Genomic DNA, 24,958 nt, shown 5'->3' with positions numbered 1-24,958 from the left:
TCTTTGATATGAGCTGAAAAAAATAATGATGAGCTAATAGAAAAGCTAGGAATTTAAAAATAGTCTAATTTAAAAATATTACTTTACTTATGTCATTGTTTATTTTTTTAACTTCTGAAATATTTGTTAACTCTGTGAGTGTAATGAAGCACCCTGTCGTGCAAATTTTGTAAGGTGGCTCCTTTGACAGGAGAAATAAACTGTAAAAAATCAACATAAAAAGTTCCCAGCAACTATAATTTTAGTCTATTGTATTATGTGTTTTCGCAGAAATTTGTCTTCAAACATTATTACATTTCTTCATGACAGAGTGTTTGCTAATTTAACGTATCTGTGGGCTCTGTAAGTGAAACGGAGGGGGCTGCACTGGAAACCTTGTAGGAGCTTATACTTCGTAATTTAGAACGAAATACTATAAAATGCTGGTTTCAATCCCTGGGTTTAACAGAAAGGGTTTTGGGTCGGCTTGTAAGCGGAGGGGCTTATATATATTCTGGGGGCTTATAAGGGAACATTCATTATTCAGTATGCCAGGTGGGCTGCCAGGATGTTCTGAGCTGAGGGGGGTCAACTTCAAATGTTGCAGTCAAAGAGGTGGGCTATCTGTTTTCTTATTAACACTTCTATTCAATTATGATCGCGTGTATTACATGTTGCAATGTCATGTCCAGATCATGTTTGGCGGAATATAACTAGCACCAGGGGAGTTTCCTCCGTATTTTTTTTACCCTTCGAGGACACTGAGCTACTGTGGGGCACAAGAACGATTTCCTCTTCACTGTCACTTTCTCCTTCACTAGTATTTTCGTAACTAATTTGTTTTTGGATGCGAGCCTGCTACGCAGTCTATTTTGTTACAAAATTAACACTGGTCGTTAGTAGGCTAGTTCCTGTTTGGGGGGGGGGGGGGGGGGTCATTATGTTTTTCTTCTCTTTGTAAGGAGGTCAACATGTTTTGGTTTTGTCTATAATGAATCTCGCCAGCCCACCCCCTGGCATAATGAATGGTCCCTAAGCAGAATAAGAAGAGGGGCTCATAACCGGAATTTTACGGTATGTCCATTTCAAAGGTTGTCATCATTAGCCTCTCTACAAAACAACCATACAGATCGTGATTATCCTCAATTCATCGATCTTACTAAAGTGTGTCATAAATTTTAAGTTTGACAAGTGAAAACGTATGGCTGTAAGACAAACTATATTGTCCATTTGAAATTTTAAGAATCCTCTTACAAAGATTGTCTTTTGCCACGAAATATAGACAACTATACATTGATCAAAGAGAAGTCACAATTTAAGCAATTGGTGCGGTTCCGTTTTTTAATATGCACAAATGAGAAAAATGCCCGCTATCGACAATTTCTCGATTTATGGGTTTGTTGTTCTGTTTTATACCTGGTCTTTATCTTGGCGGGGTCGGTTGCGGAAAATTAGAGCTGGAAAATCTTGAAAGAGATGTGAATAGTTCAAACTTAGAAACAAGGTTGACATCAATCGAACCAGACACGTTTTAATTCCCTACGTTCCATATTGCTTTTAATGATGCAGTTTTTGTGTGTGGGACTTGCAAAATAAACTAACTTTACTGAGACAATGGTTTTTACATGAAAATCACCAAAATAAGCTATTCGACGTGAGCAAAATGAGTGATTTTAGTTTTACCTATCACTGCATTTCAAATCCTGGTTTTCTTATAAACACGCTCTTATCATCCAGTTATTGCATGGTTAATTTTCATAGTGATTTGTCTTCAAACGCTTTGACAACTGAATGTGAATCCGTTTTTTCCAAGTTGACACGATTGGAAGCTCTGTGAGTAAAATTTGCATGTAGAATATAATCAGACTTTAGTTATTATAATCAAATATAATCAGACTTTAGTTATTTTAAATAACTGGCGGTATTTCACAGTATTATGTCTTTAAACGCTATAACATTTCTACCTGACAGAGTGTTTGAAAACCTGCCTGTGGGGGGATTGTAAGTGAACCGAAGCGCACTGCAGTGCAAACCTTGCATGTTTGTTTGTTTACGAGACAACTAGCCTGCGAATACAGCCGCATCTCAGGCGGCTGTATTCGCAGGCTAACGAGACAACATAACAATTAACACTTAACTGACAGGTCCAGAGGGAAACAGGTATTTTGTTTCCCGAGAGTCTCAGTTGTTCTGAACGGGGAGCGGAGTAAATGATTGAAATTCGAGATTATATTGCACAACGAAGCCATAAGAAGAGTGTACTGTTACCCTCTGGCGCCATAGATTTTACAGCGTTGCCTGCTCAGAGACTTTTGGCGGGAAATAATTTTACGTGTGATCTCAAAGTAGCCAATGAGTGCACGCGTTGTTGTGAAAAAAATTCCAGCGATATACAAATGCAACTTAAAACGTATTCGCTAGAATTCAGTATTTCATTTACGACATCATGTACTTTTACAGATATTTGTCTTCGAACGCCATCACGAATCTATCAGACAGAGTTTTTGCGGCACTGCCCTATCTTCACCTGCTGTAAGTGAAACGTGGTATACTACACTGGAAAACCGTGCGTGGTTTTACACTCTTGGAACTTTTAACATCATGCAACAATTCAATTTGATAGTTTTTAGTAATTAACATTTTCCTTTTGCTTTTTGTAACAGATTTTTGGAATCAAACTCTATAACATCTCTAAATGACAAAGTGTTTATCAATACAAATTTGATGATTATGTAAGACAAACGAAATGCTTTGCACTTCAAACTACAGTTTGTATGATAAAACAAAAAATAATAATTCACTCGAAAAACTGTTAGTTACCATTTCACTTAATAACATCAACTTTAAAATGATTGGTTGAACAGCCAAGTTTTCAGTTTACTTTCAATCATTTTCTTGAAAGAGGAGTCTAAAATATCGTTCGATTGTACGTTCCACATAGTCCAGTGAAGCCGCCACCGCGAATTAAGACCCCACCCCTTACTGTAGTGTCCTACCTAGGTTGTAGGGCTTGAGTAGATATACAATGTACTGGAGAGCATCACCACGAAGAGCCTCAAAGGTAGTGAAAGCAATTTTAACAATGGCCCTTTGTTCTACCGGAAGCCAGTGAAGAATCTTGAGTAACCGAGTAACATTATCATACTTTTTTAGAGGTGGATAAACCTGGCTATATACGCTTCTAAAGGTGCTTTAACAGGTGTAATGTATTTTTATAGATCTTTATCATCAAACGCAATCACATCTCTACCCGATAGACTATTTGATAACCTCACAAATCTGTTGACTGTGTAAGTGAAACGGAGTACACAGCATTGTAATTCTTGCATTGGTTTATATTCAAGGTTTTTTTAATAGTGTAAACTAGTACGAAACTTGCCCCCATAAGGTGTATAAGCTCTAAGCTTTAACTGTGAGTTAAAAAGAGAAAAAAATGCTCTTACATATTTTTTTAAAAAAAAATGGTCGGCTAAAAGAGTGACCACAAAACTTTACATTCCAAGCGAGAGAGTAGAAAATTATATTCAGGGTCATTCCATTCCATTTGGAACTTATAACAATTTTATTTGTATTTTAAAAATTTTAATAGCAGGCCGTGTGGAAGCAATGAGGCCCATTAGGGGTTTTAGGGATACGGGATATTTGGGGGAAAAATTATAGGGATACGGGATATTTCAGGGCAAAATTATAGGGATACGGGATATAAAGAAAAAAGTGTATGGGATATCGAACTAATGGGAATAAATGGGATACGGGATATTTAGGCCAAAAAATAATGGGATGCGGGATACTCAGCCCCCCCCCCCCCTCCCCTAATGGGGCCTCAGCAATTTTGTTGTTTACGATTGGACTCAGCTCGAGCATACGCAGTGCAGGTGATGTAGAGCATACGACCGTACGGTCAATCACGTAAAGTCCCACATTTTTCAGCTCGATGGGTTTACCAAATTTTCTTAGGTAAAGAGCTCATCTACTAAGTCATTTTTCTTTATATCTTTATATAGAGATCTTTCTCACAACAAAATTCAATATGTGCCAAAGCACCTGTTTTGCCGTTTACCGCAACTGCGGTTTCTGTAAGTATTGTCAGGTAATGAATCAAGGTAATGAATATTGTTACCTACAGTGTCTTAATCACTTAGAAATCATTCACGTTCGTTGATGTTCGAGCGCTTCTTTCTGAATGTATCAATCACACAAAAATATTTCACACCTTATTTCTGAGGTAGTTTCCCGGTTGCGGGAGAGAAATTTTATTTTTTTTTTTAATTTTGTCAAAGTTGGGAAATTTTTTTATCTCAAAGTTGGGAAATTTAAAGAAAATTTGCCCGGTATAAGAATGATATATACGGAGGCGCGAAAATATGAATTTCATTCGTAAAATATTGCTTTTACCACGAGAAAATAAAATTCGTATCTTCAAGCCACCGTGTAATTTTCTTTTTATTATATAGACAAAAATAATGCATGAAGTAAAAGTTAAAACATTTTTATTAATCAAATGGTTAAACACGAGCGACGGCTAAATATAACAATTGAGCAAATTGCCAAACTGAAAGGCAAAATTTCGCGAACGGAAGCTTTCAGAAGATGTATAACGTAAATGAAAAAAAACAGTCTGTTTATTAGCTGTTCTTCGCCGTTTTGAAATCTGTTTCTGCTCAAACTCACCGCTTTTTTTTTTTTCTGGTCGCGAAGTCTTGCAGTTCGGCAGTTGGAATTTCTTGATTTTCCCTCCCTTCGACTGACTCTCCACAAGCAAGAAGCTCTTTTAAATAATTTTAAGGCATATGACGTTTTCTTCTTCGTGTTAGCATTTTCCTGCTCCTCAGTAAAATATTTCATTTTGGCTTCAGTGAACGTCACGAATCGATAGCTCGCCATTTTCAACCGGCGTTTGGCGGCTTTGCACAAACAACCGTGCAAAGGCGGGAAATGACGTCATCGATATCCTCACTAGTGAGGATATGGAAAATACGCCACTACAGTCCCGGATGCAGTTTCGTATCAATTTTACGAGTGGTCTATTTTCCAGTAAAACACTCGCGGCTATATGATAATAAACAATACCCTTCACCCTTGACAAACTTTTTTTCTGAAAAATTGTTTTTCCACTATAATTTGATGAGGGAACTGCTGACAAATTCACAGTCTGATTGGCTGTACAAAGTTAGTTTCATTTCCAACAGACCGTCGTCCCCCAAGTAAAATTGCGGACACAGCAAACCAAAATTATATATTAACCACTTTCACTGAACTTGGGTTGAATATATGGTATATTATCTGGGTTATGTTAAAACGATTTTAAAACGACTCACTCTCGTTTTATATCGGCTCTTGATAGTTGGCTCGCAACTTCGCCCGTCTCCGACTATCAAGCGATAGAAACCTTGAGCTTACCGTCTAATTGTTACGCATACAGTCAAGGCCATAAGCAAAGTGAAAAAGATTATGTTTTGCTAACTTATTACCAGGTATCTGCACAACAACATGATAACCTCTTTATCAACGGATACTTTTGCTTGCAGGACTGAACTTGTACATCTGTACGTTTTTTTTTTAAAAAAAAAATTGTGTACGTCTTTTGTGTTTGTTCTGATGTCTTATGTTCATAATATATAAGTTTGAATTATTAGTTGAAGTATCACGCCATGTCTTTTAACAAAAAGTAGGCCACGTGCTCGAAATATGAGCGTCTGTAGAGAAAACGGTTGTTCAAGTGATATTTTTGGTCGTTTTATGGCCTTTCGTTATTCTATTTTTCACGATCCAAAATGCACCTTGTTTACTAAAAAAATGCACAAGCATTGTTTTCAATTCTTTTTGAGGCAATTTTTTTGGGGTAAAAGGTGTATTATGGAAAAGGTGAAACAGCAAATCCAGGTGCTTTATGTATCCGCTGCTTTACCCTCTCCCTCTATATAGATATATATGTAAATCAAGACTTGGGATACCCGTGTGTTATCTCGTAGATTTCTGAGTGGAAACAAATTAGAGAATATTCCACGTCGAGCCTTCATTCACGTTAAACCAACCCAGTCGTCTACCTCATTTCTGTCTCATATATTGTGAGTATCGACAGTCAGTACAAGGGGTAGGGGGAGGGGGGTGGGACACAGTTAGAAGTAAGAAACATAACTAGTAGCTTGTTTACGTGGAGGAAGAAAGATCATACACTGGCACCAGGATCGTTTTAGAAGGCGAAGCATTCTTCGTATGACATTGCTGTTTTCAGCTTACATGCAAATGGTAATGCTTGCCCCTAGGTAGCGCTAGAATCATATTACTCGGGAGGAGGAAGATCGTAGATGTGCAAAGAAAATCATAACTCCCCTTACCAGGAGGGGGGGGGGGGACTTAAGATTGGGCTCGATGGTGTCCCAAAAGCAAACTTGTTTCCCTGTAAATAGGCCTTATTTGTTTTTGACACTTGCGCATAGAACCTGGAATGATATTTATCCGTGTTAACAAAAATGTCAAAATATATTTCGTCACTTGTCATATGTCTTTAAAATTGCTTGAAAATTGTTGTTGGTCCAAAATGAAATAGCTCTGGACTGCGGGAGACTTGTCATATTTCATATAAAACAAACAAATAAAATAAAGCAAGAATTCAGAGTGACATCCCACCTTCGGAAATGCTATCTTATACTAAATTAAAGAACCTTTTTCAATATTTATGGAAAAGATTTGCCTTAAAAATAAAACCACAGAAATAATTTAATGCAATATTTACTACATACTTGTTTTAACTCAATACATTATTCATCTCGTTATCTTTCAAGAATGTTTTCGAATAATCCTATAAAGACGATTGGACCAGAGGCATTTAGATGGGGAAGCTATGCAGAAGGAATGTATTTGTGAGTGACGATTAGTACTTTTTTATCAGACGAACGGTGCATGTACAACATAATATGTACATAACAAGAAGCTTGAGAAGCTTAAAACCAAGCGGTTAATAATTAACAATCTTCTTTAACTTGAAAGGCAGGGTACAGTACAGTAAAAATCACTGGAGAAGCAGTCATTTAAGTAACACTCAATCGGAGTTTTGCGTAAGTCACACAGTCTGCATGAGCTGTATTAGTGTGTAGAACATAGTGGCTGCGGTCACATCTAGACTGTTAACTATAGTTAAGACGGCGTTAACTATAGTTAGCTATTTCGGTAATGTGACCGCTTCTCTGTTCGCCCTAACTATAGTTAGAAAATTTACGCCTCGCTGATCCAAAACAATACACACTAACTATAGTTATACCCAAGCAGGGTTCATGGGTTAGTCTTAAATAGTAAAAAATAGTCTTAAATAATAGTCTGTAGCAGGCCCGGGCTATTCCCGTCGTTTTTGGCTGACAGGAGACTATCTACCACGACGACCAAAGGGTAAAACGTGAATCGGCCTTGTGCCCGATTAATAAGGCATGGCGTGAGCACAGCGTAAAAAGGGTGCGTGTTTAAAAAATGGCTTTAAACTGTCAGGTCTGTTTTTAGTAAGTATCCAAATCTTGAGTTGCGTCAACATAAAGGCATGCAGTTGCAATAAATAATCTGCCAGCTACATTTATACAGACGATCAGTAAGCCAAAGGCACACTCTACGGTATTGTTTAGCTCTGCAGCAACTCAATAGTTTTTTTTAAGCTTAAAAAGTGTACACCTTTGGGGATACACGCGTAAAATTAATATTTAGTTCTCGTCGCTCTGAACAGACGACAAATATCTCGTCCTACGCAGAAAAAATGTTTTCAGTAAATTCCTCAGTCCGGGTTGTTTTTTAGCTTTTCTTATTTCTGACAGATACTTGCTACGAACGAAGCTAAAAATGTGGAGTCTGAATTACTTCTTTGGTCACAGAGTTCAAGATTCTCAAATGTAACGTATTTATTCTATATCAATACTTGAGAATACCGCACAGATATATAGACTAGGAGGAACCGTAAATTACGTAGTGCGTTCCACATGCTCGCCATTGAAGAACTTGTTACTTGTTAGTTGTCTTGTGTTACAAATTTTCAGTTCCTCTATGCAGGCATAGTTAGAATAATTGGTGCAGGTGCTTCGTTGAGGCTTCAAAGTGCGTGCCCTCATTAAAACCAACTCATGTCAGAGTTTAAGAGTTGAATTGTATTTCCCATCAAAGAAGGTAAGTTACAAAACAGCCTAATAAATGGGCTGTTTGGAACACTTTTGAAAAGATTGCATTTTAAAACTGAACAGGAATATTACTTTGGGATGGTTTCCTATACTACTTACTTACTTATCCTCATCGAGCCCATGAGGACTCTTGAGGCCGGAAAGGTATATTCGGTTTCCGTAATCATATATTTTTACAGGGTGCGGGGATTAGCCGCAAGCCCAACCCCCAACCTGGAGGACCAGTGACTACCATTTTGTCTGGCCTCTACCCTTTGACCTGCCCGCCAAGGTTAGACCTGCTGGGGGAGGACCCCCGACGGTATAGCTCTCAAGGTCATTGAGGCACGCAAGCTCCCCCACCACGACAAGGCGGTAGTCTACGGGGAAGGATGGTTTCCTATACACTTTGCTTATGGGATTCCTTTGATATGTTACTTTGCATTTGTCACAGTCGATAACGAGCAAATATCCAAAGCCGCTATTTCGCTTGTCCTGTTTGTTCGCTTGGCGAAATCATGATTAGTGAAGAAATGGCGCAGTGGCCATTTTACTTTGTGGCACGCAGGGTGGGGGGGGGGGGGGTGGGGGGGGGGGGGGAGGGAAAAAAGTCGGCACTTTTCTTGGAATACATAGCAGTGCCTGGAAACGGTGCGAGTCTATGTCAATCAAGTCGTTGCTAAGAAAGACGTCAAACCAAGTTTGTTTTCTCAGAAAGGTTTAAATATCAATGACTGCGTGAGTGTGAAATGCGAATATTCGCGGTGTTTGCGTTTGATGTTTTACGCCGCTGAGATGTTTTTGGCATTTTCAGCCAGATTTCTCACCTAATGTCTCACGTCACTGACAATGTTTTGGCGGCGTGAAATAACAAGCGAAAAATTTGTCAGGGTTGAAATTTAACAACCAAAAAATGGGAAATTATTTCAGAACCATTGGAGTTATTTTTAATTAGTATAATTCACAAGCCTTACTTTTGCCAGACTGGTCACCGTTATCACTCTTTGTTGTTTTGATGTCCGAAAGATTTCAAAGAAGTAATCAAAATGCAAATAGCTATTGTGTTTTGTGCACGGTCAAGACAAAATCATGCGAACTAAACAATGAACTTTGTCAAGCTATTCACTACGCCCTCAGCAACCATTCGATAGCTTACTGCGCAGTCTCGGTTGCCCGGCACCTATGCGAGCCACACATCTCTCTTATTTTACTTCGTGTGGCACAAAAGCCGCAGAGCTAAACCTGAACTCGGTACGTTTATTTTGTGACTACAAATTATGGTCTGCAACTGCTGAGTACAATGACTGCTCAATAAAAGTTTTCCCTGATTCACGACAGTATGGTTCTCCACCAAAGGTTTAAAGTTTAAGAAACTTAACAACAGAACGCCGAAATGCTGCTTGATATATACACCATGAGGTCGCACACACCTCCCTAAGCTTTTGATGAAGCATATTAAACAACATGATGAATTACTTGAAAACCCTAACCCTAACCCTAAAAATACAGTTAAGAGCTCCACTTACCTAGAGTCTAAGTAGAATCGAGCTAAGAAGATATCCTTGTAAGAAGATAAAAAAGCGTTCTCTGGTAAAATATTTTAAAAAATTATGAGCTTTCGACAGCCAGACTGCTGTCTTCGACGGATAAAATTATCCGTCGAAGACAGCAGTCTGGCTGTCGAAAGCTCATAATTTTTTAAAATATTTTACCAGAGAACGCTTTTTTATCTTCTTACAATGAATCCTGGTATCGGATCCTCAATATTTTTAAGATATCCTTGCTTTCACACACGGCTAAAGAAGTTGAGCTGAGCTAATCATGAGAACACAACCTTCCAGCTTTCACACACGGCTCTCGCGAGGGCATCACTGAAACAACGTGCGGTGAGATCGTGAGATCGTCAAACCGAGGCAAATGTGCGTCCAAACAAATTCTTAATTTGTTTTTGCAACACAAGATTATGGTTGCGTTTTCCTATCGTCAAACGCAAAAATATTTTATGTTCTTCAGTGGGATTTATGCTTCTAAAGCAGCTGCTTAATGAATTGTTTTGAATTTCCTTTTGTTTTGTTTTGTTTTATTTTCTTTTTTGCAGGGTGATGAAAAACAGAACTATTTCAAAAGTGACATATGTAACATCAAGCAATGGAAATGTCACAATATATCTGTCAGTATAGAACTTCCTTATTCTGGTTTCAAATACATTGTTTCATTTCGTGCCTTTTGTATGTGAGGTACCAGTCCCGGTTTCCAATTCCTGCCGTTCACTGTATTTAGACTGGGGGAGTGGGGACCAGGGTATAAAATATCTTTGACAGGCATATTTTTTCAAAGTTTCATTTGATTGTGTATATTGTTGTTTAACATCCCTCTGTTAACCTTGATGAATTTAGGATTAGTTTTTATTGTTATGTAGTGTAATTTGTTTTTAATTGAAGAATCAGGGATTCTACGATGGCGAAGTCTACGATAGCTCGAAATCTTGATATCTCTGCTCGAAATCTTTTCCCATTATATTACGTCATCGGGTCATCACCGTAGCGATGGGCGTGGCAGTGTTGTGGTGGTGGTGATGGTAATTATAGCAAGGTTCAAAAATAGTAAGAAATGGAAAACCATAGTGACAAGCAAATGTCACATATTTTGTAGAACTAAATCAATTAAATACTTGCAATATTAACCAGTAAACTGGAGACTGAATAATAGAATTTATGGTAAGGTAATCAAAGACAAATCGTAGTAAGAGCTACTGTAGTCTGTTTTGGTGTACACTTTCACAGTTTGTATCATGTCCAGTTAGATTTGCTATTTTGCTGTTCTGTAGTTTTTCAAAATAAATTTTAGAGTCATATAGCATGATTAATTATGCATTAACTGAAAAACTCGGAAAAAAATTCCGAGTTCCAGATGGGAGTTGAACTCACGACCCTCCGTGACCTAGTCGGATGCTCTACCACTGAGCTACTGGAGACTCTATGGTGAGCAAGGGTGAAATGTGGGTCTTGACTAGAACCGTATCACCCAGTCACATAGTCATGATTCAGCCTACACAGTGAACACCGCGCAACAAAGTTTCCCGCGTTTTCATGCCATAGCTTCGTTTAGATCTAACTGAAACGTCCACATTATCCAGTCGATAGAAGATTAGGTCAATTGCTCGTTTTACGGTTACGAAAAATGCGATCAGAGACCAATAAAATTAAAATTTAACTGTGTAGCGATCAAAGGAGAGCCACAGTTCTTGCGTATCGAGGTGTCGATACACTCACACATAAAAAAAGAAATACAAAATAGAGTAGTTGGATAATAAAACTCTCAGATGTTTTGCTGTATAGTGTCGCTCCGGGGTGTCGCTGTGTAATTTTACCCGTTGTCTATATTTTCTCTTGCCCTGCGAGCATTATTTGCTGTTTGTAATTTCCTTACTTTTCTTTAGCCACGGGTGGCAACCTCGTCCCAGGCCTAATCCGTGCGCACAGGCGTACGTACGCGACTCCCAAATTTTTTCGGTTCGATGGATTCACACTTGCCTACCTATGGATGTTCTGCTCGCGGGCGCCTTCGGCGCGCGCGGGAGCTCCGCTGTAAAGGGTAACCGTCGACGCATAACTTTTATTCTTAAGGATATTAATCTCTCCTAGGAAACCTGACAATTCTCCTACAGAAGCTATCCACGTTAAAGGTGCAAACCATGTTTTATTTGGTAAAACGATTGTTTCCGCGTTCTTGGCCTCAGGATTCAGGCGTGTGCCAGCACTAGAGATGAATGTGCCCAGGAGCCCAGTACTAGATATTTTTGAAGTGGCTATATTGTTACCATGCCCCTTGGGCACATTTTCCAATTCTTTTACAAAAGGAGCTGATGGATGTACAGAATGTCCTCCAGGTATGCTTTATTCGCCTCTGTGGGCAGTTCTTTTTCTTATTGAGCCCCAAATGAATAAAACAGATTACACTGGAACGCAGTTAATACGGGAACCCATGGAACACGAAAAAGTGTCTGTATTATCCGGGTGTTCGTATTGAGCGGCCTCTGAGAATGAACTTTACAGATACATGTTTCTTATATACAAAGCTACTAAAAAGTACAATTTGTAAGAACTAGAACGATATCTAACACGTTATTTGTTACTCAAGTTTAAACTGAAGGAACATTAAGCTCATTCAATGAGTCAAATTAAATGTCTCGCACTCAGGCGTGCACTCCGGTCAAACACCGGAAAAAAGAAAGTTACGTTGTGAAGCATTAAATCTTGAATCTTGAAATATGTAGCAGTTTTCATTTCTAAAAAATACAATTAGCACACAACCCCATAAGAAAGTGTCAGCAAAGCCAGGTTTAACTTGTTCGTATTAACCGGTGTCCATATAAGCGGATTACTGTGAGAGAGAATGCATGAGACTTTTGTCAGGACGAACGATACAGTCCAAAATGAGCGGGTGTCCATATTAAGGACGTTCGCGCTAATAGCGCACTTTAAAAAAGAGTGATAGCCTGGGCTGAGAATATCTTCGCGAGCTTTTATGGGATTATTCGGGGGGAGGGGGGGGGGGGGGGAGGGCCAAATTCAAACATATCGCCGGGGCACAAGAGCTGCTGTGTACCTTTGTGTCCGAGTGATTACGGAACTCGGATAGAGCAGTTTTCAATTGAGTGTCGTACAGCCAAAACCAAAGCAATTACACTGGCCAATCACTAAGGACACAGACAATCCAGTGAACCAATCAAAACTCGAAGCAAATACACGTAGCTGCCACGAAGCGCGGGAAAACGTGCGGAGCGAGTCACGATTGGTTTTGGTTTTACTCCTGATTGGCTGAGAAAGTGGCGCGAAATTTTTAAGCCAATCACTAAGCGTAGTAATGCAAAACTAAAGCAAACGCAATTCACTTTCGACACTCAAGTGAAAACCGCTCTATCACTTTCCGCAAGACACCGTGAGAGAAAAACCTTCAGCAGAAGTATGTACGTTTGATTCGTAACGTTAATTTAAAATTTTACTCGGAAAACGCTCTCATTTGCTCGTCTTATTGGAGTGGTGGTAGCCCTGAACAGATCGCACTTGCCAAGTATTTTTCCGTGGAGTAAGATTGTGAAGGGGCGGCGAACAATACACTGAAGATAGCTGGCACTGTGAATGACAAAGTCTAGAAAGTATCAGAAGATGAGTTAAACGATTTTTCCAGCACTAAGAGACAAGACTACTTGGAAGCTTTCTTTCAGGTGCTTTTTATTCACTTTCTCTACTTTCTCCATAAGACCAAAATTAAATTTTGGTGAATGGACTCTTACGTCAGGATCATTGATCGTTATGTGTAAGTCGCCGGCAATATAGTCGTTGACTCTGGCAGGAAGAAAAATATTGCCATTTTTGTTCTTATATAAGCTGTAAACATTCTTAACCTTATCGTATGGATCGGATTCAAAACAAACATGTTCGCTAAAAATCTAAAGATATCCTTGCCTTTGTACCAGCTGTGTTTTTTCTTTCCAGTAGTTTTTGCCCCACGACAGAGAAGCCACCTCTGCAACAGTTTCGACTTTTCTCTGGGAAGGACTACACCCAGAACATCCATTTCTGTCAATGTTTGTTATCGCACACAGCTTTCAGATTCGACATATTGAATTATTTTGTTTTCATTCTTTCCCCCAAAGTAATCCCATAATCGCTTGCGCGGCACTCTCGGCCCAGGCTGCCACTCTTTTTCGAAGTAAGCTATTGTTTATGCGCATCCTTACTGCGCACGTAATTCACGTCGTAACGTCACGCCACGTCATGCATCGAGCGCGCGCGCTGAGGAAACTTTCTAAGCACATATAGGGTGGGTAGCCAATGCGGTAACTTCGCTTGCAGTTTGCTCTCTTAGATGGTCGGTGACCCCTACTTTTTTTCTTACGGATCACTTTTGTTAACGATTATTTAAGTTTTGCTAGAAAATGAAAAAATCTATCGATTAAAAGTTTGATTTTTTTGTCCCACGCACGTTCGAATTCCGCTAAATTAAAGTAAGAAAAGAAACTCACAATGACAAAAAATCAAGCCAAAACGTTGATAAAATGCAAATTTAGACTCTTGTGTTTTGCTCCGTTTCAAAAGTGTACTTTTTCCTTATTTCGGTCTAATCGCGTTTCTTTTATTCGTGTTGATTTAATAAAGTACTTTAATAAACAAAAGTGTTAATTTTCTGTAAAAGTATAATAGAAATTAGCTACAAAATGTACAAACAAGGAACAAACAAGGAACAAAGCACTTCCCTAGTGTCCGAATTAATACATAACTAATGTTATTATCCAACAGAGTACAGTTAACACCCGGAAAGAGTACAATTGTCTCACGATACATTTTTTTACTCGTCTCATTCTCTCGACCGCACAAAAGATTAAAAAAGGTGGCGGGTCAGCATTCTGGGGAAATAAGTCGTTGGATAATTAATCGCTTTTTAGTCATTTTTGTGTGTAGTATTGTTGTACATTTTTACTCGATGGGTTCGCCAAAATACTGCATGACTATAAAAAAAATATACAGTGATATTACGCACTGAAAGGTCTAATAAGTTATTTCTATCAAAAAGAACCCAATAAATACCTATACAATTCTGATCATTCTCTCGAATAAAGATGTTTCCCTGTGTAGAATAAACGGGCTCATGGCTATTCTCTTTCTAGGAGGTTTTTACTCGGATGATCTCGGCTATGTGGCCAAAAGCTGCAAGAAATGTCCAAACGGTTCTTTTGTTCACTTTGATAAAACACCGGGAAGACGAAAACAAGATTGCAAGTCTTGTCCTCAAGGTAACAACGACCTAATACATCCGCATTACTCAAGAAACTTTTTGAATCCGTTCGTTTAGTTGGTTATTTCACTCATGATTTTTATAACTTCAATCATCTTCAACAAATTCCTTGCAATGCGACAAAATTATTCCAAAAAGCCTCACTGAACTGAGATTTTTCTTAACTTTTGCTGCTTTTAGTGACGGTGAAATATTTCCTTTTGTGAATACCTCAAATTTTAAAAAGTGACTTTCTTTAAATGAACTCTGCTTATACGATGTCTTTACTTTTAACCTTTTAAATACAAGGGTGTCAAGAGGCAAAGGGGAAGGTACATGCCGCTAAAAAATTAAATGCGGACTCACTAAATCACACTAAAGCCAATAAATTAGTGGATTTTGTAAAAATAAAACTGCTGATAACGCCCCCCTCAATTGAAAGTCGTGCACGTACTGTTTGCGTAGTCTTAGAGTTAATAAAAACATTTAATAAGGAGGAAAGGGAAGAAGGAAAATAAACCGTTGAAGAAACTCGAAAATAGGATTTGACATTAAAGTGTCTTAACAATTGTAGTTTTAAGTTGGATGAATTCTTTTAGAGCGCAAACAATAAAGCTTAGTAACAATAAATCTCACGAGAACATTGCATGCATGTGCTGTGGAAATAGATAGCGCAATACTGGTATGCTGTTACACATTTTTTATAGAAAATCGTTACTTCTAACAGGAACAGAAACGGATTTCTTTGCTGGATACCGTGGTTGTAAATGTTTGGAAGGATTTTATCGAACCCATATGTTTGAGGAATGTCACAAATGTGGGCAAAGTGGACTAGAATGCCAAGATGATTACGCTTCTTTGAAAGCTGGTTACTGGTGGGAATGGCGGAACGTGTCACACACTGACCGCTACAGAGATTTTATTGCGAATCTCCTGACATCTTCACCAGCGTTAGATGCTTCAAGCGTACAATATCCTTTCCCGATACCAACGCCTTACAACTGTCCAAGGGAAGAATCTTGTAAAGGTGGTTTAGATTCCTCTTGCGAAAATGGATATGAAGGTCCTCTCTGTGAAGTTTGCGGTGTAGGATACTATAAACAGTTAAAAAATAATATTTTAAAGCGATAGGATGCTTAAAATGATAAGCAAAAGTGAAACTGGAGACAAAGAGAGAATTGATTCATTTCACAAGGACTTAGTTATACATAATGTTTTTTTTTTTAAACAAAGGACAGTCCTTTTATATTTTTAAAAAGTTGTTTTTATATTTAGGCATTAGTTTTGATATCTACTTTCTAATAATTATGTATTTTTTGGCAACAGGACTCGTACCCAAACTGGTGGAAGTGACAAAACGGTGAATGGAGCTCGATAGGAAGCGTTCTACGGTTTTTTTGTGGAAGCGCATGATTTATCTATAATCAACGGTTGGAAGACTGATTATAATACGAAATATTTAATTACTACTGCTGTTTGTTAAATCGTCATATACCTTTGTAAAAGTAGATATTTGTTTCTAAGTAGGGCTCATTAAGAGATAATTAGACAATAAGGAGAATATAAAACATGCATGGCTATAATAAGTTATTTTATGTTAGATGTATTTAACAGCCAATCCCGGCAGACAACATGCAATTGATACGAATCTGTTGACAAGCTTTACTGTGTTACACTTTATATCTTATAAGACGTTTTAAAGTGTAGTAGGGCTGTATTTTTTTCGAGTCTTGCAGTATTTCCACAGGTACTGTTGGACGACTCAAAATACAAATAAAGACTACATTGAACATTTATACTAACACTAAAATGTTAATCCAACGTTTTTCTGTTCATTTAAAACGTTCTCTTACTAAAACGCTCAGTAACGGACACGGTATGTATAATTAGAGCAGCTTTTTTTTTCTTTTTGTATATTCCAAGATATTTGTTGGGACACTACACGCTTCGGGGGAGAATAATAATATTGTAAATCTCAGATTCAAAATTTAGATTTTCCTCTCCATCAAACTTTTTCACTCCGTTAAGCAAAACCTTGTCACTAAGTTATATTACCTTTTGACAGTAACGCGTTGCACTTATCACAGGTAGTGAAAGCTCAAGATACGACTGGAAATAAATAAAGTGATGTGAAATTGTCAGATGTTTATTTTGTATCTATCTTCCCGTGCTACTTTTGTTCTACGAGTGAAAATTGGCATATTTCTAAAATTGCTCTCAACATTAAATGCGAAGCAATAATTCGCACACTATAGTCGCCAGAATGTCGACCCGATTTCATGAAATGAGCTATAATTCTCAAAGTTTGCCATTGTTCTCCCAAAACGCCTCAAATTAGAAAGGCACAAAAGTCACTCTATAAATACATTCGGAAAATGCGGCCAATTTTACATTCTTTACCCCGTAAAACGACAATATTCCAGTGGTAAACCTTTACGGACAGAGCGCCTCTGCAATTAATCATGTGCTATTTGGAAGATTCCAAAAATTAAGCGTGCACCACAAAGTCCACTTTCTAGGGGAGGTAAATGGAATGCCGCGTGCGACACATGATGACCTCAGAATTGAAGTGTGAACATGAACATGGCTTGCGCTTCTATTGGCCTCACATGTAATTAGATATGGAACATTGGTGACGTCTGTCAAAAAGGCCCCACGCTGTCAAACCTCCCAAGTACAGGTACCGCTGCTGTGCGATCAAAGCGAAAAAGCGGCTATCCATGGCTTTAAGCATTCAGTACATCACAAACGAGCGAAAAAATACAACTCTTTACAGAAAAGGAAAAGTAATCGAAGGTGTACGGTTTTAACGTGATGGACACTTTAAGGTTATCAAATAATTTATTGTTCTCAAGTGCGTCCACGATTACCTAATTCAAAATTTGGTAGAGTCAAAATTTGTCGAGATTTTTGGTAGAGCCAAACACATTTTGTCAGTCTAGTGCGTCCGGGCCCTAAGAGTAAGAGTAGTGGAGGGTACGGGTAATTATATAAATATTTTTAAATGGATCACTTATTCTCGTACCAACGGTCGAGAAACAAGCCACCCTGGAAAGTTTCAATTTGAAGTCCGAAAACATCGGACTTCCGCTTCAATTGCGCATGCCTAGCTTTCAAAAGCGTGACCAACGTTAATGTCCAACGATGTTTATTGGTGTTTTATTTTATCCTGATCGTGAAATTTTTGTATTTTATTGTTTCACTAAGCTTCGTCTTTGGTGGCACTGTTTTGCACCATGGAACCTTAAATCGATCACTTTCTAAAGAAGTTACCTCAAATCTCATCAAACAGTTGCTAAATGGATGCTAAAAAATATATATTTCTTCTAGATCTCAAATTCAACGGATAACAAAATCTCATACAGCAAAATAGTCAGCTATTTTTTGTACGACACTTTACAGTTAAATGAAGGGAGATAAAAAGGAAATCAAAACATCGTTTACATTACCAAAAAAACTAAATACCGTATGCAGCTCCGTGTTTTTCCTGGGCCAAGCGTAAACAAACTTAAAATTTAGGTTGAAAGCCTTTGTCGTGATTGGTTATGATAATACCTAACAATCTGTTCTCAGTTTCCGGAGCTAATAAATGACATTTGGCCTGTCAATCGCAATAGTAATAAATAAATGGTGAGCCCGGAATCAAAAAAAAGCTAATCATTACTTTTGCTGCTTAACGAATAGAAACAAGGGGTTTGAAAATCCGTCCTTGCTTATTACAAAATAATATGTCGCTGCTTGGTTTGCTTTCCTTATGCAAATCTGTCAAAACTCTAAGGGATTAGAGTGGTAGCGGTGCTTGACAGACACTGAACAAAATTGAAACTTCCTTAGCTGTACGCCCAATTATTTCACCTCAAAAAAGCTCTTCCCAGGCCAACCAGAGTCATTAACAGTTTTTTATTGCTTTAAGTTCTTAGAAGCGAAACCAATTTCGTTACTCGCAGTGGGAACTTGGGTTAAACAATATTTTTTTTTTGATTGTTTTCTAACTTGCTTGCGTTTCATTGCGAATTAGCGTATGGCTGCAGCTTTCAACCCGGTTTCGCTTTATTTTAAGCAGGATTAATCTGAAGATAGACCAGTAAGTAGCTTAAAGTAAACCGTTAAATCAAAACGCGGAACAAATTTAAACCTCGTAAGCATCGTGCCCAATTTTTCCCCACACAAAGCTCTTTCCAGAACAACCAAACCATGCAAAGATGTGATTGCTTTTAGTTCTAAGCAGATAATATCTTATCACTGGCCCTCAGAGAAAATTGGCTTGTATTTCCAGTGCGAGCGAAGTAAGGCCGGCAAAATGCATCATCTCAGGTTTATTTCAAGTAATTTTTATTTAAAGGTAGATTAAGAAGTGAGTACAAGGATTTAAAGTAAAATTGAAACCTCGTCAATATGCGCTTTTCCTAAAGCAATCAGAAACAGGTAGTGATTGGATTGGTTTTAGTTCTCAGAAGAGAACACTAATTCACCTCTTTGCGACAGATAAGTACTGTCACGAGGTCATGTCATTACCAAGTTCATGGCAAGTGGTGAATCATTTCCGATGTTGATTATAACTGACCTTTAATAGCACAAAATATTGCACCAGATGGCCTATTGTTATAAGTTATCGCAGCCAACCTTAAAAAAGGCTTCAAGCTTTGATCCAGTTACAAATAACCCAGTAGAAGCTTAGATTTTGAGCGTAATTTAAGTTCCGTCAAGCTCAAGGAAAGCAAAGTGCTGTACACAGACATCTTTGAGGTAATTTCACCGATATATATTTTTTAATATCTTTGAATACAATTTAGAGATTCTATCGCTTAAGGCACTACACCAGCGAAGAATCGAATGGTATTCATATTTTTGAACGCACTTTTTTCTACACACACCAAAACACAATTTTAACCGCTCAATAACGTTTTAAGCTATATTTTATTCACTTCATTTTCACCAATCACCCCAATTGGCTTGAGTTTCATTGCAAATAAAATTGCGGTAATTTCTCTCTCTCGCTCTTTTGTTTTAACCTAGACTGGGCTTTTGTGCAGTCTTTTTTTTAATCGCCTTATAGATTTTGTCGGCGTTCCACCTCAGGTAGTCAGACTTCTCCGCTTCGAAATGATTCTTCACATATAGCAAGAAGTTATAACCCGGTGACGCGGAAATATTGATGAGCGCTACAAGAAAATACAAATCATATCTTTAAGCACAAAATTTATGTAAACTCTTGATGCTCGGTGGCTAGAATTTCTTGAATTCGCCTTTAGTCTAGAATTTGAGTTAATCTTCCTTCTTATAAATCAATATGGTCCTTCTTATGAAGACAAACGCAGCATAGAAAGCCAATGAAAAGTGAAAACAGTCATGTAATAATTAAGTTGAGTTGAATGATCGACACAAAAGTTATTGTTTCAACACTGCGTCGTCATCGAACGAATGCTTTTTTGCAGGCCTAACGAACATGAACAAGCTGTTTTGTTAATTCCAGTAGAAACGTTATTTCCTGAACCCTCGATTTCACGAAACACTTGATTTTTCAAACCAATTTTCTTTTTCCTAGGTTAGATAAAGTACTTCCCTGTAACTATCCGCCGAATTTTCCAACCTCCCGATTTCCCAAAGCAATTTTTCTTTCCGCTGGAAGTTCGATAGATCGGGACTGTACTGTACTAGATACTGATTATTACTGCCTAGCTCCCTGTTAGAATGGATACAACCCATATTGAAATGGCTCTGCTCAAGTAATGTTATTCTACTTCATACATTTCATGTATTTTTAGGAATGGTGGTTCAATAGTCAAGGTGGGAAGCTTGCGCAACAACGAACAGAAGGCCATTTCGCAACATGCATCAATTTCATTTGCTACTTCTGTTTATATGGAATGTGGAGAGCGCCTTTGCTTCAAACCTACAAGGTGTGCACACATCTATTTAAGTACATTAGAATATGCCAACTGCTACTGTAGAATAATGGCCGGTATTTGCACAGAGTGAGATTTAAAATCCCGTTTTCCTGAATAATAAACTTTCACGATAAACACCATGGGTGATTCTAGGCATGGCCTAATTTCAGTTTGTAGGAAAAGAGGATTCTTGCTCCTCGTATGACTCCCAACAGAGAATCGAAAAAGGAATCGATGTTGGGTATCCACCGAGCCGCCATATTGTCATGTTGCGGGATGCGGGACAGGTCATGCAGACTTACATGCAATACTGACCGAATGAAATATATGTCGAGAAAAGCCGGCAAATATTACATCGAAACTGTATTGAAATATGTGAAATCATTTGACTGCCATATATAAAACGAAAACAGTTCGCCGAAATTTTTTAACTATTTAAATCGCAATTTGAATATATACATATCGCAGTTGTGGACATATATATTGCACTTTGAATATATATAATATAACTTGGACATAAATACGGCAACTCGATACATAAATATCACTCTTCGACATTTTAATCCTGTTTGAAAAGCATAGGCGTGGTTAGATACAATCTAAATATGGAAGAAGGTTTCGCGATAGAACCGTATATTGACTTTATTATTCAATCGAGCTATTACGCTCCACAAGGACGTCTGTATCTCTAAATTTAAATTCACGTATGGTCAACTACCGCCCACGTAATGAAAACGTAAGCACGACAAAAAACGAACGGCATCATACTTATCCATTAATTTTCTTTAAAGGCGGGTGGAAAATTTCAACGTAAAAAAAAGACATGTCAAGTATTAAACAATTGTCGACTTCAAAACTCCATAGCAGTTTTACACAAACGGCACAATACAAAGTCATATTTAATGTGGAAATTCACTTTACTTTCAGCTTGTTTAAAAATACAGAAAAAAAAGCAAGCTTAAACGAAAAAAATTAAATTGCAAAACAAAATATAAGATTTAATGTATTATTTTTTTTATAACTGTAAAGCTATTAAATCATTTCTACTAAAATGCCAACTCTAACTTAGGAACAATTTCTTCAACCAATATTTCCATCAGTACTGTCGCTTGACATTGAGTAATAATGGTGTAGTGGGATCAAAAAACGCCGGATTTGTTATTTGTCAAAGCATTAATTTTATTACTTATTTGTACTTACAGCATTGCCACCCAGATTTACGTTTCCAACTCCCGTTGTGCAAATACATGTATTACCATATTACATGCTTACTTGTCCAGCTACTGGAACTCCACCCATATACACAGCATTAATATGGAACTCTACAGTACTGGTCAATGCAACAAACGCTGCAATATGGCTGTTCCAGGAAGGGAATTACACTTGTGTGGTGACAAACAAGTATGGAACTGACGTGGGAGTGGTGTCAGTCATTTTTCAGGGTAAAAACACTTTTTTGCTGTTACTTTCATCATCATCATCATCATCATCATCATCATCATCATCATCATCATCATCATCATCATCATCATTTGTTAGGGTAAGGCTAAACGTTATTTCTAGGAACTTAATGAGAACAAAAAGACTCGACATTCTGCAATCTCGTCCATTTGGATGATGGTCATGGTTTTATTGGATTTTTTCAAGGCTGGTGTGGATTTGGGGGGTTATTAATATAATTTCTGTGAAAGTTTCATCCAGGGCCACCCAGAGAAAGCCAGGGTAGAATATAAACAAGGTGGCACTTTGGTTTCAACTCATAGAGAGGCTGTCCAACTTTGTGAATCCAGTGTTAATAAATCCGTTTCTGAGAAAAGCGTAACTAAGTAGAAACTTCACTTCACTTTCAGAACTTAAACTTTAGTGGAAAGAATAAGGCAAACTCGACACTAAAAACGAGATAGCACACTGCAATGAAATGCTAATGCTTGTATTTACCCTGCGCACCGTGGACTTATTCTGATTCTGTTAACGTTTAGATTGTAAAATTCACTGTTATTATCAAACGTTTCGATGGTGGTATAATGCACTAACCTGTTGGAATGCAACATCACCGGATGAGATAGAAAAATGCGCCTCAACGATAACTCATGATCAAATTATGTAAGAATGCCAAATAAATTAAGTGAATTTGTCATTTTGTTTGTTTGCTTTTGTTTCTGTTGTCATTGTTGTTCATATTATTTGGTCTTGGATTTTGTGTAGTCAGTGCGAATTGAGGGACGGGAAAGAAACAGCATGTTCTTCATCGTCTAGAGTAGATAATAATCAACAGTAATAAAGGTATTTATTGTAGTGATCGCCAGGTGTCTCTCATGTTTAACGACAAGTAGCGCTTAAGGTAAATAACCAGCATTGCATTGTACATCCTTACTGGTATGGGCAGTATCTTACGTTTACTTATCATGCTAACATAAGCAAAATGGCGGCTTTTGCGTTACAGCTTGGCATGCGAAGGAGATAAGTGGTCGATTTTTGGTAAACGAGCATGGTAACCTTTATTATTGCCACATACTGCGACTTTTAAAAACCAACGACTCAACGAACGCTTTAATTCGATGTCATTTGCATTTGTGTGATATTTTACATACATTACAATATTCATTTTTTTACTTTAATAAAATTAGCTTTCAGCCACCGCTAAATGTCTTGCGGATGTATTTATGGTCTCCAAAATTTGAAGAAACAACCTTGATCATTTGCACGACTCTCCTCAATTTCAGAAAGTCATTAAAATTTAATAAAAAAAAAATATTCATGAACGATGTCAGGCGCCCGTAAGTATCAATTCTCAGTGGCCCTTGATGTGTAGTTACTAAGCGTGGCTATTCCAACTGCTTCTTGTATTATTGTTCTCTCGCCCGTTGCCCAGTTAAAAGGCCCGTTGGGCTATTAATTAACAACACCGAAGATCGAAAAGACCGAAAAAAACGTCAGTAGCGGTAAAAAAGTAAAAATTGGAAATTTAGACTTCATTAAACTAGTTCTTTAGAACTTAGAACAAAATCAACGAGAAATATTTTAAGAGATGTGTAAAAAAATTGTGTTTGCAGAAGAGTGTTTGGGAGCAACTTGTCGCATCTTCCGTCTCGATTGTTTTCTAAACTCAAGTATATAGAATACCTGTAAGTGTGCTTTATCTGGCATTTTAGTAATATTCTAGAAGACTCCAACGTTGACGTCGGCACGATATTCATATCTATTTATTTATTTATTTCTTTATTTTTATTTTTTTTCATATTTATTTAATGTTCATATTTAGTCGTAACCACCCTTCGCGGCGTTACGATTGAGTACATTTTAATAGTCCATATCACGTGGAGGGAATTTCACGGTTGTTTTTGGACAACTCTTTTTCTTGCCCTTTGGTGGATCTCGGTGTAATACGAAGACGAGTTCTTAACCCTATTCAAACCGGACTTCTTGGGACCTTCTATGACCGGGGGAGGAGGCTTCGGAAGCCCCCCCCCCCCCATGTAACTTCCATATTATTTAAGCAATCACAAGGAAACTTGTACGATATAAAGTATGTCCGAAAATCTTTCTTTTGGTATACGTCACGTGGGGTGATGACGTCACATCACGTGACAATTACATCATCATGTCAAAACGACCGCCATTTTGGATCTGCCATCATGGATCATTTTTTCAAAAATGCCGGAAAATCACCTAAAATTGCTACAAAGTACACGTAATTAATAAAATTGTGCTTAAAAACCGTAAAAAGGTAAAAATTAAATGCATTAGAGTTAATTTTCTTTAAAAGAAACACTAAAGTTACAAATTTGGGAAAACATGCCTATCAAAATGTCGTTGCTATGGTGATACCAAGTTCGTGACACAACATCCTATCCTACCAAATTATTCCCAGATAAATTTTAGATAAACTCAGAAAGTTTGGCAGGGTTTGGTTGAGATTTGAAAAAGTTATAAATGTCCAAAGTCAGCGCGGGCGTCAAAAGCCCCCTCCCCCCGGTCTGAATAGGGTTAAAGTTTGCGTGCGTCGACAAACAACCAACGCTTGTCGTATCTGGCGAAAAGTTTACCATTTCATAAAAAAGCTCTGACAATTGCAAAATATGTAGTTTCTAATATGATATCTTCTTCAAGAAAAAATATTTGAATAAAATGTGTTCCTTTACCTATATATAAGGTTAACATCGATCTCCGCTTTGCAAT

The 24,958-nt window shown here is 37.8% G+C and overlaps 2 protein-coding genes across 2 annotated transcripts in view; one reads left to right on the top strand and one right to left on the bottom strand.

Annotated features, from left to right (window-relative positions):
* The window catches only part of LOC144661647 (lysophosphatidic acid receptor 3-like), a 668,415-nt gene that overhangs the window by 81,913 nt on the left and 561,544 nt on the right, over positions 1–24,958 (bottom strand). The gene's annotated exons all lie outside the window — the stretch shown is intronic.
* Positions 257–16,022, top strand: LOC144659171 (uncharacterized). The gene is made up of 14 exons (XM_078519611.1): positions 257–342; positions 1,741–1,812; positions 2,440–2,511; positions 2,643–2,711; positions 3,198–3,269; positions 3,984–4,055; positions 5,454–5,525; positions 5,952–6,047; positions 6,765–6,842; positions 7,779–7,853; positions 10,213–10,284; positions 11,759–12,003; positions 14,785–14,910; positions 15,619–16,022. Exons 1-14 carry the CDS (start codon positions 257–259, stop codon positions 16,020–16,022), a joined length of 1,611 nt encoding a protein of 536 aa, XP_078375737.1.

Source organism: Oculina patagonica, chromosome 7, assembly GCF_052425735.1.
Source record: "Oculina patagonica isolate OP01 chromosome 7, crgOcupat, whole genome shotgun sequence".
Taxonomy (NCBI): domain Eukaryota; kingdom Metazoa; phylum Cnidaria; class Anthozoa; order Scleractinia; family Oculinidae; genus Oculina; species Oculina patagonica.
This window is presented reverse-complemented; position numbering and strand designations above follow the sequence as displayed.

Bases quoted from the DNA above. Each gene is read 5' to 3' on its own strand.
- LOC144659171 (XM_078519611.1), top strand. From the start codon at position 257: ATGTGTTTTCGCAGAAATTTGTCTTCAAACATTATTACATTTCTTCAT. The intron at 2,712-3,197 runs GTAAGACAAACG...GTATTTTTATAG, and splicing joins AATACAAATTTGATGATTAT to ATCTTTATCATCAAACGCAA. The intron at 12,004-14,784 runs GTATGCTTTATT...TTCTCTTTCTAG, and splicing joins ATGTACAGAATGTCCTCCAG to GAGGTTTTTACTCGGATGAT.